This window comes from Xenia sp. Carnegie-2017, unplaced genomic scaffold, assembly GCF_021976095.1.
Source record: "Xenia sp. Carnegie-2017 unplaced genomic scaffold, XeniaSp_v1 HiC_scaffold_20, whole genome shotgun sequence".
NCBI classification, from domain to species: domain Eukaryota; kingdom Metazoa; phylum Cnidaria; class Anthozoa; order Malacalcyonacea; family Xeniidae; genus Xenia; species Xenia sp. Carnegie-2017.
Window position 1 is genome coordinate 8,934,982 of NW_025813483.1, and position 16,532 is coordinate 8,951,513.

At 36.2% G+C, this 16,532-nt stretch overlaps 2 protein-coding genes across 2 annotated transcripts; one reads left to right on the forward strand and one right to left on the reverse strand.

The window, feature by feature from the left end:
- On the reverse strand, nucleotides 1–3,053 carry LOC124441648 (zinc finger MYM-type protein 1-like). The gene is made up of 2 exons (XM_046992112.1): nucleotides 2,736–3,053; nucleotides 1–2,556 (listed from the first exon to the last, which is right to left on the reverse strand). Exons 1-2 carry the CDS (start codon nucleotides 2,889–2,891, stop codon nucleotides 1–3), a joined length of 2,712 nt encoding a protein of 903 aa, XP_046848068.1. The 5' UTR covers nucleotides 2,892–3,053.
- Nucleotides 3,054–5,580: 2,527 nt separating this feature from the next.
- Nucleotides 5,581–12,611, forward strand: LOC124441801. Its single transcript, XM_046992267.1, has 2 exons — nucleotides 5,581–5,687; nucleotides 9,873–12,611. Exons 1-2 carry the CDS (start codon nucleotides 5,624–5,626, stop codon nucleotides 12,599–12,601), a joined length of 2,793 nt encoding a protein of 930 aa, XP_046848223.1. The 5' UTR covers nucleotides 5,581–5,623; the 3' UTR covers nucleotides 12,602–12,611.
- Nucleotides 12,612–16,532: the final 3,921 nt, after the last annotated feature.

Sequence of the window (16,532 nt, forward strand, 5' to 3'; positions counted from 1 at the left end):
TTAAATCTTTAATGGCAGTTTTCGCATCTTTGCAGTTGCCCAATTTTTTAAAATAATATTTAAGTCAACATTGTCCGTAAGATCTTTTTCACATGCAAGAACGATTAAGTCATTTAATCGCGTATCTTTCATTGTGGATCTCAGGCAGTTTTTGACAATCTTAAGCTTGCTGAAACACCTTTCATCTTTTGCCACGGACACTGGAGCGGTCAGCAATAGTTGATACGCCTTGCACACCGTTGGAAAGACGTTTTTGTGTTTGAAAGCAAATAACGCAACGTCTTGAAGGGATTTAGGTTCTGATTTAAGTTGTGATGACACAATATTATTGAAAATTTCCAACTCCGACAGCAGCATTTCTGCATTAACATCTTTTACCGCCGGTGGAAAAAGACTACACATTTCATTAACTGTTTCAGCCATCGGCCTTTCTAGCGGCAGCTGTAAGCTCTCTCCAAGAGGTTTTATTTTGTCGATGCAATCTTTAATGTTATCGGTATACTCGGTAATAAGTGAGTCTAGAACCAAGTACATTTCCTTTCGGTAGAAATCTTTAAATGATATTTCTGTTGTTATTTCGGAATGCTCGCCAATGCGTTTGGGTGGCTTTCTTGATCGATGATGACGAGTGTATTCTGCCATTACGTCTATTCCTACTATGGTTCCAAATGCAACCATTGCCTCTATCTCCGAGTCTAATCCGTTCTCGTCACTTCGAATTTGTCTAAGGTTTTTTACTGTAGCACCAATCAGGTTAAGTGCATCTACTATATTTAGCTCCTCCTCCTGAAGTTGTTTGGTTAGGATTTTGGTTTTTGTCATTATGATTCGCATGAACATAAGAGCAAAAAGAAAGTCGAAACTAAAAAATTTCTTTTTTATTCCATCGCCTTTAGCTTTTACTTTTGATTCTACATCTCGAGCATTAATAACTTTCACAATAGCATTTGGTATTACCTCATAACTTCTCCATACAGCATCAATGGACTCAGAATTGTAAACCCATCTCGTCTTTGACAAGTTTCGAAACTTTAAATTGTTTTCAACATCTTTGCAACTTTCTTCTATAATTTTATTTCTTTTTGTGCTTTTGCTAAAAAACACATATACGTCTTCTAGAGCGTCGTACATTGATGTAATTATTGAGCTATGTTTGCAACAATGCTCGTTGAATGTATTAGACCGTTGTCCCTGGCAAGGGATGTAAGGCACTTGTCGTTTTAAAATTTCTTGCAACACTTTTTGAGCACCATTTAGTCGTCCAGACATTGATGTTGTGAAATCGTATGTTTGAAATGCAAGCATATCTATATCGATTTCATTTTCCATTAAAGATTTTATGACATCTTTAGCCGTTCCAGCAGCAGTTTTATCAAGGGTCTCTTTCATTTCAACCAGTCTCTCGCATGGGATGCCCATCTGGTTGACATATCTTACAGCAACGATAAGCTTGTCTTGATTCGATGTATCAGGTGTAGTGTCTGCAGACACAGAAAATACACCGGCTGACTTAATTTCAGCACGAATTTCATCCCTCACAGATTGAGCCAGCAAATGAAGCATCTCATTTTGTGCCTCTGAGCTTGTATATGTTGTACTGTATGGCCTGAGGCGCTGATCGTCCAGCCACAGCTTGAGAACAGGACAATGTCTTGAGAGAAGATTTACAATCTGAATGAAATTTCCGTCCTTGTCATCGCCTCCTCCTCTGAATGCCAATGACTGCCTTGCCAGAGTGCGAGCCACATCAAGTAGAATCAACATAATTTCCTTGTTCTTTTCTTCATCTGCTTTCTCTTGGATCAATACTTCCTTCATTTTCGCATTCATCATCACATCAATATGGCCAGATGTTATTGAGAAACGAGCAAAATCAGCCAGAGCAGCTTGATGGGACTTGCTACTGAAGTGTTTATGAAGTTTTCCTTTCTTGTTTGCACCAACGCTCACCATTTTCTTCCATGATCGTACACCATTTATCCATGCTGGATCACTTTTTTCTCGTCCTGGCCCACTTGGAAATAATGAGCATACAAAGCAATATTCTTTATTTTCCTTCTGACTGTACTCAAGATGAGGGAAAGAGTCGTACCAGGATGCATTAAATTTGTTAGGTTTATTTTTGACTTTTGTTTCATTTACAGGAAAAGACTTCAATCTAGGTTGACAGGGTCCTTGTTGCATGAGAAACTTTCTTTGATCGTCATTCATATCTCGTGGCCTTTCGCTTGGATCACGAGAAGTAATTTTAGTGCTTTCCTCTAAAACTGGGCAACCAATTTCAATTTCATCTCGCTGTGCTTTGTTGATGACAATTGAACAATTTTTTACCAGTTTCACAGACAAATCTTGTATTTTTTTTGCTATGTGCTTCACTTTTTCTGAAAAGCGCTTCGCGTTTACGTGTCTATCATTATCTATTATCGCTTCATTAAGAATATTCTCACACTGATGAAAAAGTTGTGATAGAACTCTTAACTGTCCTGCACAAGTGATCCATGTAATATCTTCTTGGTTATCTGAATCACAGTTTGATGACTTTTCACTTTGTGCAGCCTAAACGTATAAAGATATTGTAAAAAAGACACATCCAGTAAATTAAATACAAAAATCTGCTTTTAACAGATGAATAAATGACAATTGAAAGATTCGTATTAAAAAAGATTCGTATTTTTATTCTGAACAATCAAAAGACTAATGAAATAAGTATTACATGATTTAATCTTAACGTCTACCTCTTCATTTGAACTATCATCACTCAGCAAACAACTATTTTCTACTGCTCCAAATCTCGCTGCGTGACTGTTAACAGAAGTGTCGTCGTCAACAAATAATGGCTCTTCAATAGCCACACAAAGTTCCACTTCTTCGTTTATATTATCATCTACCATTGCCTCAAATTCTGCTATTTCATGTGTACCAGACGTGTTGTCTTCAATAGTAAACGGATTTTCTGAAACAGCACATGACTCCAACTCCTCTTTGTTTTTTTCTTCATACACAACGACAGCTGTTTCATTTATCTCGTTAAGGCTGGTGCTGCTTGACTCTAAAGACGTCGCACTTTTCTAAACATTAGTTTAAAACAGACTTTATAAAACAAGTCCTTTGTTACTGCACTTTTATGAATTTCAAAACAAATTATAACTTACATTGCACGGCGCAAATGAGAGTCTTTTTGTTACGGATCAACGATGCTATTAATTTTGCCCTTTCCTTTGTGAGTGGAATTATTATGTTTAGAAAAATTATCATTGAACATTTCTTTATTACATGCAGAACACTTAATTTTTTGCCGATACGGCCGTTTTCTCTTGTTCTTGATAACTTTGGAATTTTCTGTTATAATCACAATAAATACCAATCACATTTACACATTTGTTGGTTTCGGGTTTTCCTTGATGCGTACCGTTTATCGTTTTCCGTTCTTACCCATGAAGTGCAAATCCAGCTTAAATTAAAACTGAACTATATTTTCAAATTATGTGGATAACTGTTTGCACGTATCGTAGTGTTTAGTTTTGTAATTAGCCCTGCAAATTCAATCGTTGCCCTGCATCGTTAACATTTTTGGAGGGTTAGTTCCCCCCTCCCATACCCCCTTAAATTTCGCCCCTGACAATAACGTTAGGAAAACGATAAACTTATCTGTAATTAGCGATTGTATCCTTTTTAGAAGATCCTGTGAGAAATTGTATTATTGATGGGAAGGATTATAATGACTAAATATCCTTCCTAAATTTTTCCGTAGCTTCGCTTGCGACAAGACGTACACAACTGGCTAACTTGCGCATGCGTATGCTCTCTCGTACAACTGACACGACCATAGCTGATGACGTAGTAGAATTAGGAATAAAGATTTTTAACAATGATTTTTAATAATAAAGGTTTTTTAACAATGACGTTTCGTCTTTAACTTAAGACATCTTCAGATGAAATGATAAAAATTTTACATGAGGCTTTAAATATGAGCATATATATACAGGGTGCTAAATCGCATAAGAGGAAGTAGGAAGTTTGGATGACAAAAACAGAATGTAAAGGGCAACACGAAGGGCAACATATTAGAGAAGGTGAAGGGTGATTGAGTTGCTTTAGTTGTTAAGAGAGAGTTTAAGCTTAGATATGAGAAGACTTTCATGAGCCATAAGGTCATAATTGTTGGAGGAAGAAGAGAGAATGAAGAAGTCATTGAAATCCACAGAGTGGGATGTGTTTCTTATATGGGAACGAATTGCGGATGATGGTGGACAAGAGGAAGGTTTTCCTGTTAAGGGAAAGATTCCCAAGTGTTTCGATATTCTTGTGTGTAAATGGCATATGGTTTGACCAACATACGACGAGGAGCAGCATCGACACGTAAATTAGTATACAACACCAGATCTCGGAAACCTGGAAACCCTATCCTTAAAATCAAAGAAAGAGGAGAGACGTTTGGAAGAGCGAAAGACAAAGCGAACGTTAATATGAGGAAAACCCGCATTGCAGAGTCGAGCGATTTGATTGCGAATCGGATGACAGTGTAAGCCAGTGAAAGGGAGGCAGAAGTACATGATTTTCTTAGGAGCAATGTGAATAGGATTTGGTTTCAAATATATTGTTGAGGAAGCGGTGAACATGATTATCAAATATGTAAGCAGAGAAGTTGTTTAAGGTGAGCAGTTTTCTAATAATTTCTTGTTCAGTATGAAAATGTTCATAGTTGAAGCAGAGGTTGAAAATCCTGTGAAGTGAACAGGAGACTAAAGAGCGTCTGTATTGAATGGGAATGAATCTATGGAAATTGGTAAAGAGACCAGTGAAAGTGGGTTTACGATAAGGTCGATTATCTTTATTTCTAATTTTTTGTCGAGATGGCGTTTTTAAAAGTTTTATGTTGGCCTTTTATGTTTATAATAAAGATTCTTATAATATTGTTATGTCGTACAATCAAACCTGTAATAAGCGTGCATCCTTTATAAAGTGGACACTTCGGAAACAAACACGACAAAGCGCGAGCTTAAAAATTGTCAAGTCCTGCCAATTCTATCTGCTATCTTTAAGGCACGTGTTTTTGGCCAAGCGAGAAAGACTAAATGTTGCAGGTAACGCATTTGTCATGACATTCAATGTACTTTACATTACGTAGTCCCTCTCTCTTTTAAAGTTTATCGACGTTTCTATATTCTTGGCTTGAACCTTACGTAGATTTTTTCACGACTCTACATAAGTAGGGAGCACAACAGTGTTGTGTTTTGACTATCAACATGGATTTAATTTTCTTCTTAAAACTCCAAAACACTAAATAAGTTGATTGAAAATACCTTACCCAAATGCGAGATGTCACATCCCTTTGCTTATAAAAAATGTACAGTTTGTAGTTTTAGACATATTATAGTTATATACGCTTACACCATGGAGTAGCCTTATAGCCATACATTTGTATCCCAAATGCCATTGTTGGTTTGTGAGCAATCAAATGAAACATATTAATTCCCATTTAGCTACGAAATTCAGTTGAAATCGGTGGGAAATATATCGAATGCAAAGCAGATGCAGCAATCTAGAAATTAAAGCAACCATCTCAGTTTACAAGAACTACACCAAACAGTGACTGATTAATTTTCATCACTCTAGAGTGGAAATGCATTTATTCTCGTTCGATCAAGGTAGATGTCATACTTTAACAATGCTGCTTCTGTTTCAAGGTATGTTTGATCGTAAAATGTTTGTCTGTAATACAACTGTTGGAGACAGTTTTTTTCAGTAATTTAGAGAGTTGGGATTTTTACAACTGTTTGGAGCTGGTGGGCAAAGCTCCGCCAGATGGCGTTACATTTGAACTTTGACAAGTTAAAATATTCAGGTTGCTAGGGAATTAAATTGATTCATTAACTCACAGTAGTTGTTTTTATGTAAATATCGCGCTATTCTTTGACACCTACGTGTACTAACGCTATTATGAGTTCAATAAAAGTTTGTGTCAATCGGCTGCTAGAGAGTGTATTTGGAGAATTTCCAATAACCTATACGGCTGGGCAATGTCACAACCACTACCAACAAGTGAATTCGACTGGCTAACCAATCAAGAGATTGCAGAACTAAACGTCACAGACGTTGCAGATGATAACGAAGAAGGTTATATTCTCGAAGTAGACTTGCACAATCCTAAAGCTCTGCATGATCTACACAACGATTATCCTTTAGCACCAAAGAAAATGAAAATTTCTTCAAACATGTTATCTCCATACTGTCAAGGATTATCGGGATATTTAGACCTTGGTGGTAACGGTGTTGTGCCAAAACTTGTTCCGAACCTTGAAAATAAAACCAAATACCGTCGTACATTATCGCAATTTAAAGCAATACTTCGAACTTGGGATGGTGCTCAAAAAGATTTATCGCGTATTAGTTTTTCAACAAACTCCCTGGCTTAAATCCTAAATTGACTTTAACACCGACAAACGAAGACATGCTGCAAACGATTTCGAAAAAGATTTTTATAAACTGATGAACAACTCGGTGTTTGGTAAAACGATGGAGAATTTGAGAAAACGTGTTAACGTGAAGCTCGTGAACGACAAAGCTAAGTTATCTAAATTAATAGCATCCCCATCCTTCGACTCCTTTCGCATTTTTTCTGAAGAGCTAGCAGCATTGAGCATGAAAAAACAAAACTGTATCTAAACCGTCCCTTTTACGTTGGAGTTACTATCCTGGATCTTTCTAAAGTCCTAATGTACGATTTCCACTATCATTACATGAAGTAAAAATACAACTCTGATGCGAAATTGTTATTTACCGACACGGACAGTCTCTGCTATGAAGTGAAGACCATCGACATTTATCAAGATATGCTTTATGATCTATGCCATTTTGATAACTCGGAATACCCACAAAAACATCAATTGTACAGCACTTCTAACAAGAAAGTCCTTGGCAAAATGAACGATGAGGCACATGGAATTCCTATCCAGGAGTTTGTAGGACTACGACTTAAATGTACTCAATCCTTTATTCAGAAAACGACAAGCAAATGGAGTGGTCAAACCGCAAAAGGAATAAAAGAAGCGGTCACGAAACGAAAGCTTCGACATGCAAACTATAAGGAATGCTTATTTGAAAAGAAACCGACAATTGCTAGCATGAATCAAATTCGAAGTGAAAACCATACCATATATTCGATTAGAATAAATAAGATTGGTCTTAGCCCTATGATGACAAACGTTACATTTTAAACAATGGAATGAACACGCTGGCATACGGTCATTACAACATAAAGCAATTTAGGAATGAATTTGAAACATAATATCAATAGGCTGATACTGTGTAATTGAATTCACCGTTTCGAAACATGCCTGCTACTTTGTATTCTGCATGTGAGCCAGTTTTTGGGTTTGAATAAATTCACAACACGAAGTGTAGGTGAGCTCTTTCTCGTATTACTTTGCAACCACGACTGATATACTTAAAGACAATTCAAAATACACTCAAAAGTGGCAATCTTTTAATGCTTATCATTACTAAACTTGCATACGCGATTGACTCGCGCAATAGCGCATTTACGGTTTATTTGAATATACTAATTATTGCAAACGATGTTTGCATGTTTCCTTTACGTTCTAATAAAGTTCCATATGCAGCAACTGGAGAAGCCACATGGCATTTTTCTTTCTTTTTATTCATAATCGTTGAAACCCATTGCAGTAACAGTAGCTAAGCATTATTTTCGTTTTGCATTATGCGTGACACGACCATCAAACCGTGCACAATAACTGTTTGGTTTTTCTTTGACTAAGAAAGAACCAGTTTATCTGCTCCTATGACTTTGCTCATTGTCATTTTTTTAAAGTACGTTATGTATTGTACAATTAAAAAAAGCCATATGAAGTGAGTGAAGTTAAAATTATTGCGCTGTAGACATTGGTGCTGTGCCCGACGTGTTATTTATCATTACCCTCTTTAACTCCACTTTTTTATCTTTTAAAAATGCGTCAAAATTGGTTTTTCGTAAGTTGGTAAAGAAACTGAATAAGATCAAATTGTCTTACAGCTTAAAGACATTCTCATATATTCTCTTTCGGTTTAACTTCGGTTGCAATGTTTAGATCAGATTGATCTCAAGGACGAGACGAGAATGATGCAGAAAATAAATGTAATTTTCTATGTCACTGATTTCGAATCAGTTCCCAAGTGGCAAGTCGTACAGTGTGCAAAATACCTAGCAGGATTCTGAAATAAAGTGATGATTTTGTATAACATACGTATACAATTATTAATTCGACAACTTCAATAAATGGTGTAGCTATATAGACATAGAAATCAGAAAAGACATGTCTGTCAAGTTTTTGTACTTATCTTTATTAAACTGTAAAAAATCTGTACAAAAAGTGTATTACATTCGGTCATATATATAATAAATTTCTCCGCCTGCGGAGTTTTACTGTTTCCCTTAGTATTCCAGCTTGATATAGGTTTTTTATTTGTCTTCAGTTCATGGGTTTCCATTTTGTAGTAAGTAATCCAATTTCCCTTTAAGATATTTCTTGGAGGTTTAGAAACACGAGTGCTTTGCTTTCCTGCCTTCATAGGCCTATCATATTCTTTCTGTTCATCAAGAGTGATTACTTTTTCATCTCCTTATTTTGTGTGTCGGAGATATTTACAGAAGTTCACTTCTATACTTTCTTGCCACTTCAAAAAACTCTGCAATTGTTGCAATGCATCCAATTCTTGTCGAACAGCCAAACCATCCTTATCACTTGCTGATTCATTTACTCTTGCTTGAGTAAGATAATGTTTTCTATCTTGACATGAAAGTCCATGGACGCCTGCCAAGTGATTAGACAATTTTAACAAACTTTTTCGCACACAAATGGGGCAGTTCTTTCTCATTCGTGGCATGAAATAATTGCACTAATATGTATCATTTACATAAAATATGTCCCTTATGTAAGTCCCTAAGTCCGCGCAGCATAAAGACTTTATTGGTACGTAGTTTGGAAGGCGCTGAAATAGCGTGAAATAGCAATTAATATTACATTACGCTTGCGGTTCACTTCTACCAATATACGCGACTTTGAGCAGTAAACCGATTATCGTAAGCCTGAAAGAACTAAAATTGTTTTGCCACATCGTGTAAAGGTTTTAAATACATAAGTTAATAAATTTCAACCACTTCAGGCAGATAGGCTTGTGTCAATTATTGCAATATCAATATCAAATGTGTTGAACTTTTATCAGTTCATACAAATATACATTCACACTTATTACATAAAATTCTTCGTTGAAATTCTCCAGATACAATCTCTAGCAGCCAATTGACACAAACTTTGATTGAACTCATAATGGTGTTAGTACACGTAAGTGGCAAAGAATGGCGCGATGTTTACATAAAAACAACTACTGTGAGTTAATGAACAATTAATTCCCTAGCAACCTGAAGTTTTAACGTGTCAAAGTTCAAATGTAACGCCATCTGGTGGAGCTTTGCTCCACCAGCTCCACCGGCCGCAAAACCCCTCTTCCCTATACTACTGACATTGCAAGTTTTAGTATTTTATGAATGGATGTATTTTACACAAATCCTATTTTACATAAATCAACAGTTCCAAATCGAACTACAGCGCGTTCTTAACAATGTGAATGTCTCCTTTAAACTTAAACTTTTATAGATGATGGGCTCTGATGGGTATAAGCATTGAAGAATAGTTTTTAGTATTTTTATTTATCAACATTCGTCTTACTAACTATACTTCTCGCGGCATATCAAAGTTCATTGATTACAAATTTCATAGAAACTCAAATTGTTTTAAGAGCGTGTTCTGCTGCCACTTGTGTTTTTTCCAAAAAGTTAAAAAAATCAAAATTAAAATCATTTTTCTTTTTTTCAGTGATGTCTTCTGGTCACAAATTCGTATCGTCTGCTTATTGGTTTGTTAGTCACGGCGGAACTAATCAAGATAATTGCGGAAGCTGGACGGCACCATGTCAAACTTTACGATATGCTGTACGTGTATCAAATGATAACGATGAAATTTATGTTGATTATGCTGGCGGAAGACCGTATATGGAATGTGAAAACAGGACGTATGACACCTCTTCAATTAACTTAAACAAAAGTCTTTCAATTTTTGGAAGACATGGACGTGCATTGATAGTATGTATAAAACGTTCGACATTATTTCGTGTTCAGAATGGAAAGTGGAGAATTATCAAAATTAGCTTACACAATTTGACGCTCAAATCAACTGGTGCAGCTGTGGACTGCAGAGAAGCGACGGGATTTGCATTGACGATTGAAAATTTAACCATCAAAGATGATCTTCAAGGTGTTTACAGCAAGACATCTGTGAACTGTTTTATAAACATACTGAACTCTATACTTGAGGGTACCAAAACAGGAGGCATTGTCTTAACATGCTCAAATCTCACTGCAAATATAAAAAATAGCATTTTTAGATCAAGTCCGGTCATCCTGAAAACAGTCTACAGAAAAATTTATGAAAATGAAACTTCCAAATTCCTCGTTTTTGTGGAAAACACAGTCTTTGACGGAGAACGCATTCTTCTACATAGCAGTCTTTTGGAAATAAAACCTTATGCCATTGTTTTCAACGCAACAATATTGAACACTACTTTCATTGACCATTATTCTGAAACAACAGCTTACCAAAAACATGTGCCATTGTTACTCAGAGATCAAAGTGTGAGAAATCGCATCTTAACAGTAGTATCTATGAAAAACATTAACGTAGAGAACAATGTAAACAGACTTTCCGCAGTTAGTTGTACCGTATTATCTACTGCTGGAAATTCATTCAAAGTTCAAATAATCAACAGCACTTTTAGAAACAATTCGGTCGCATTATTTCTTTCACTTATCTACTCCGGCAAACATCTTTACAGTACTTCAAATAACAGCCCACAATGGATCCCAGTTATGGTAAAAAATAATTTATTTATTGACAACGGACGAAGAAACCTCATAGGCATATCTCCGATACTGTTAGGAAAAGGTCGCTATTTGATGATCTCATGTCGCTTCTATGACAACAGAATGGGAAAAGACCCGTCTCAAGCGATCATGAAAGTTCTGGGTACGACGAGAGTCATTTTTAAAAATTGCCGTTTTAAAAACTGGCAAAGCGATACGGCTGCTACACAATTTTACGTGCAAGGAACTTCTCCTGTTTACTTCAAGGGAGAAAACTTATTTCTCTTCAATGCTCTTAACATGGGGCAAACAGTGTTTATGCGAAGTTCTCTAAAAACAAATTCTCTGCTCTTTATCAAAGGCAATTTCACTATCGTATGTCCACATGGATACACGCTAACATTTGAAAAGCATTGCATTGTTCAAGGGTCCTATATAGTTTGTAGGTATTTGTACGTACAATGCAATGAATGCCCCCCAAAAACGTACACTTTGGAAAGATCAATATTCACAAACACTAACAGCAATGACGTCCAATGCATGCAATGTCCTCGTGGTGGAATATGCAGTGGCGGAATCTTGAGTTCGCAACCAAATTTTTGGGGCTACAGATCTCATTCGTCCATCACATTTGCACAATGTCCACCTGGTTATTGCTGTAACCTAAGTCATTGCCCTACTTATAAAGGTTGCCAAGGAAACAGAACTGGCACACTGTGTGGAAGATGTTTAAAAGGCATGTCAGATAGTTTACTTAGTACGTCATGCACTTTGAATGGCAACTGCTCACTCCGGGTTTTCATACCCAGTGCGATTGCGTTATTGATCGTTTATTTGATTTTCTTTCTTTTTCACAATGATATTAACCGCTTTTTCAAAGAAAGTCTTCACATTTACGGAGGGATTTTTGGGCGACGGCATTTGCAAAGTGCAAAGCGAAGAAGCAGTGGCTTACTGAAAATATTTTTTTATTATTATCAAGTTTTTCATCTTCTACGAAGTGTAGTAGGTCGCGGAAAGCGCAATATATTCCTTACTAAGCTAGAAGATGACGTATTGCGTGTTGTGCATTTAATTCCCGTCGATTTCTCTTCGTTCACTTGCCCTTTTCCCAATCTTCAACCCATTCAAAAGGAATTAATAATACATTCCATTGGCTATTGTTTACTAGTGCTTCTTGGACTGGTATTTTTGTTCACTAAAATCATTTTGATGTCGCTAAGACGCCATGAGAATGTGGATAACGAATTGACAATGTTAGTAAGAAATTTTTCCTCTTTACCATCCTCCTCAACATTCAAGTCGAGGATTTTCTCAGCATATACATATGTTGCACTTTTGATGTACGCATCTTCAACAAAACTGTGCCTTTCACTGCTTCACTGTGTACGAATTGGTGACGACGATGTTTTGTTTTTGGATGGAAATGTAAAATGTTATCAACCGTTTCAATATGTTCTCATAGGTTACGTTACATCTTCTGTGCTTCCATTTTGTCTCGTGCCAGTTTTAGGAGCATATCTCTTGAAAACAGATCAAATTTCTGTTGCACAGTTTTGCTTTTCGTGTTTAATACCGCTGCCCTTCTGTTGTTTTTGGTCGTATTTGCTTGTGAAAAATTACATCAATCGCAAACGTGGCCTAAATGAATCACAAAAGCCTTCATTTTCTCGTTTTTTACAATAATCATTTTCATACACGTCGCCCACGTAGAAAGCACCAGAAGAGCAAAGCACTTGTTTCCAATGAAAGTCAAATTGACAATAAAAACTCGAATGGTGACATCAAATTTCAAAACCAATTAGGGGGTCAAGGTTACTCTGAAGAAGGAAATGTGTTATTGAGTGATAATTCTAAAGTGGACAGTGATGAAGATAGAGCAAAAAGATATGAAGATGATAATTCTGAGAGACATCAAGGAAATAAAGAATACCACCAGGATGCTGATAAAGCAAGCGTACTTAGAGTGCTTCTTGCTCCATTTCGTAACCACGAGGCTTTCTTCTGTTTTCCCCAATCCAAGCTACCATGGGAAGGATTTTTGGTTTTTCGAAGACTTGTAATTATTCTTGTGTTAACGTTTGTACAAGATAACAGGGTAAAGATGATCCTTGCCTTAACAATATGTGTCGCCATTTTGGTTTTTCATACGTATGCGAAACCTTTCGTGAACCCTCGTGACAACGTTATCGAATCATTTTCCCTCTCTGTTCACGTGATTTTGTGTTGTTTGATATTGGTCAAATGTGTCTATTATGGAGAAGATCTGTCGCCCTCTTCCGACGGTCAAAGTATTATTCGATTATTTGACATGATCCAGAATTTTTTGGTGATCACTCCTGTCGTAATATTGATGCTGGTTTTACTGTTGTCGATCTTTGGAAGACTGGTAATAGTGATTCGAAAGTGCCTTCGCGTTATTCATCAAAGCTGTTAATTGGTTAATTGCTATTAATACTTTATTGTTAATCGTTTTAACTGCTGTAAATTATTCGTTCATTTTGACGTTTTTCAATTTTTTCATTCGCTTAGGTGTCAATTAATTTCTTTGATAGTTTTTACATAATGAAATACAATTCTATTCAAAAATTTTCATTTGCTATTGTTTTTAAAAAAACACCCAAATATATCAACAGACTACCTAGGTTAGAACTGGCTTTTGTTCTATATGTGATGGTCCTAATTTAACCATTTTCTGTTTTTGCCATTCACAAATAGCACATAAAGAATAAATCTGCAAATCATTGATTGCCGATATGTATAACCCCTATAATTAACGATAGCAATCGCCGTCGTGATATATTTATTTTTGTCATTTTTTTGGAAAATTTCCTTCCCGGTAGGTGTTCTATTAATAATAAATATAATTATTGTCCTTTTTTTCAACGCGAAATCGTTGAAATCGAGATGCATCCTTTTGTTTACAAATAACCTGTCAACCCTTTACTCGGCAAGTTCTTTTAAAAGTTGGTTCTAATTTCGTTTGAATGATTGTTGCAGACCTGCTATGCTGCCACTTAAAGGGTGAAACAATCGCATCGAGATTTGGTTAGATCAAATACACGAGGTATTTGGCCACCCTTTCGATGTATTGTGAAATTTCGGTTGCCAACATACGCCCGCGAACGGCGAGGTAAGTAACATGGCGACGAAAATCAAATTAATCGAAAACAATGTCAATTTGCAGACTGATTTGAATAGTAGCAATACGCTTTTTAAATTTTTTGTGTCCTATAAGTTTTAGCGAAGAGTTTTTGGTGGTCTTTGGTAGAATGCAGTTGCGTAGCTAGCAAGAAATGCTTGGTGGTTGTAGACTTGTAGCCTTGTATTGCAAAACAACCACATTTGCACAAGAAGTTGAAATTCAAACTTCCTTAGAAGTTTTGTGTACAATTGTTTGTACATCTCACAAAATTCGCTCATATGCTAATGAAATTAAAGTGTCAACAATCATGAAAAATTTGAGATCAATTATCATTGCTTGTGGGAGAGACGGATTTCCAATGCTATATACTAGTGAGAGGATCACATCATATATCCATCTACCAGTTTTATTTTTGTAAGAAGGACAGTTGTCTTGCTTGTAGATGAACGTTTTCAAAACGTCGTTGTGCAACGTGTTTGCGTTTTCTTGTATGTATGTACATCTTTGTATGTGAATTGAAATTGTGCAAAGAAAAGTAAGACGTCCTTGAATCATTGTATTTCTCAACCAGTTTCTCTTTACCCTCTCCAAACAAGAATTGTCCAGGCTTCAAATATTTCTATGAATCTATGATGATTATAACGCACAGCGTAATGATAACTGTTGATGATACAACAGTAATGATACGAGCTTTATAATTCTAATTTGTATCACCAGAATAAGTAAACTGAAGTCTGTGGGAAGGAAGAAAAGTTATCTTTTTGGAGCTTTGCTGCTAAAAGAATAGGAAGCACCAATTTTACAAGTGAAATTTACGATGCACCTTGGTTAATACAAGATTTAGTCCATGGCAGCGCAATGAACAAATGGATACTTTTTTCAGCCAGAGTTTGAAAGCTATTCAGATGTTTTTTCAATAAGTTTCTTCTTGAGGTGCTTGTGCTGATTCAACTTCCCTTTTACCACTGCTGATATGAAAGTTTTGTCACAACTGACATCTACAAATCCAAGCTGTAATTCAGTGATACTGAAGGTCCTTTTTGTCCATGTGAGCACAGATGCATGGCGTAAATGAAAAGAAACCTAAAAGCGTGCATGGAAAGATTTTTTGATGCAGAAAAGCTGTTGAGAATGATCGCGACGGACAAAGTAGGCAACTTAAAAATGATAATGATCTTGATTATGAGAACAACCATGATGACTTAGAGGAGGATGTGCCATTTTTATTAAATATTTTAAGTGCAGCTGCAAGTGGGAGGAAATTTTTATTTGTGGCAAAAATCTTCAACGTCCCTTTCAACTTCCCATGTGTACCCTCAGTAATCGTTCGCGCTTTGCTTGATCTGTATTTGAAATAACTTGCCTGAGATGCAAGGACTACATTGCTAAATGCTTTCAGAATCTATGTGCGCAGTAGGAAAGCCGAGTCACCAACAATGAGGTGTCTTCATTCACCTTCGCAAATGATCATCTTGTTAAAATTACGAGGACGTAGAAACCACCAGAAGTGCAAAGCTCGTTGTAGAAATTATTTAATTTGTATGATTAGTTAGCAATAATTACGTTAAATGATTGGTTAATGGTAACGTGGGTGTAATGCATATATTAGATAAGCCATTCAGATGTTTTTCAATAAGTTTCTTCTTGAGGTGCTTGTGCTGATTCAACTTTCCTTTTACCACTGCTGATATGAAAGTTTTGTCACAGCTGACATCTAGAAATCCAAGCTGCAATTCAGTGATACTCAAGTTCCTTTTCGTTCATGTGAGCACAGATGCATGCGTAAATGAAGAGAAACCTAAAAGGACGTAGAAACCACCAGAAGTGCAAAGCTCATTGTAGAAATTATTTCATTGGTTTAATTAGTTAGCAATAATTACGCTAAATGATTGGTTAATGATCACGTGGATGTAATGCACATATTAGATAAGATCACGAAAGAACGGGGATTTTGGTCACACTTGGTTACTGTTGATACAATCGTGTCCTTTGATATGGTGTATGTGGACCCTAGATTTATAATAAAACATTCATAGAAAACAAGTATTACACTGTTTCTATACAGGGTCCAACAAGAAGGGGATATTCATTTATTCAGCTCATCCCGACTGATATGTTTTGAAGTCGATTGTAATTTCAAAAGAAATTGGTCGGCAAGAGTTGAATGCATGGAAATGCAATCGTATCCCCGCCAATTGGCATTCTAATTTCACCCCTGTTTAAAATGTTCACATGCTCTGGGCATGAACTTTTAAACACGTTCGTCCCAAAACTTTCTTCAACAAGAAGCTCAGATACTTCTTCAACGATCGAGCACGCAGTTAATAATCTTCTTCTCTTAATTTCTAATACAAAGAAGTGATCACATCTTCCAAATTTATACAGGCAAATGTCAAGTAGCTCCTTTGTGTTGGTGTTTCACATATATTGTTTGTCTTCGTAAATCACGAACAATTCGACTTAGAATGAAGC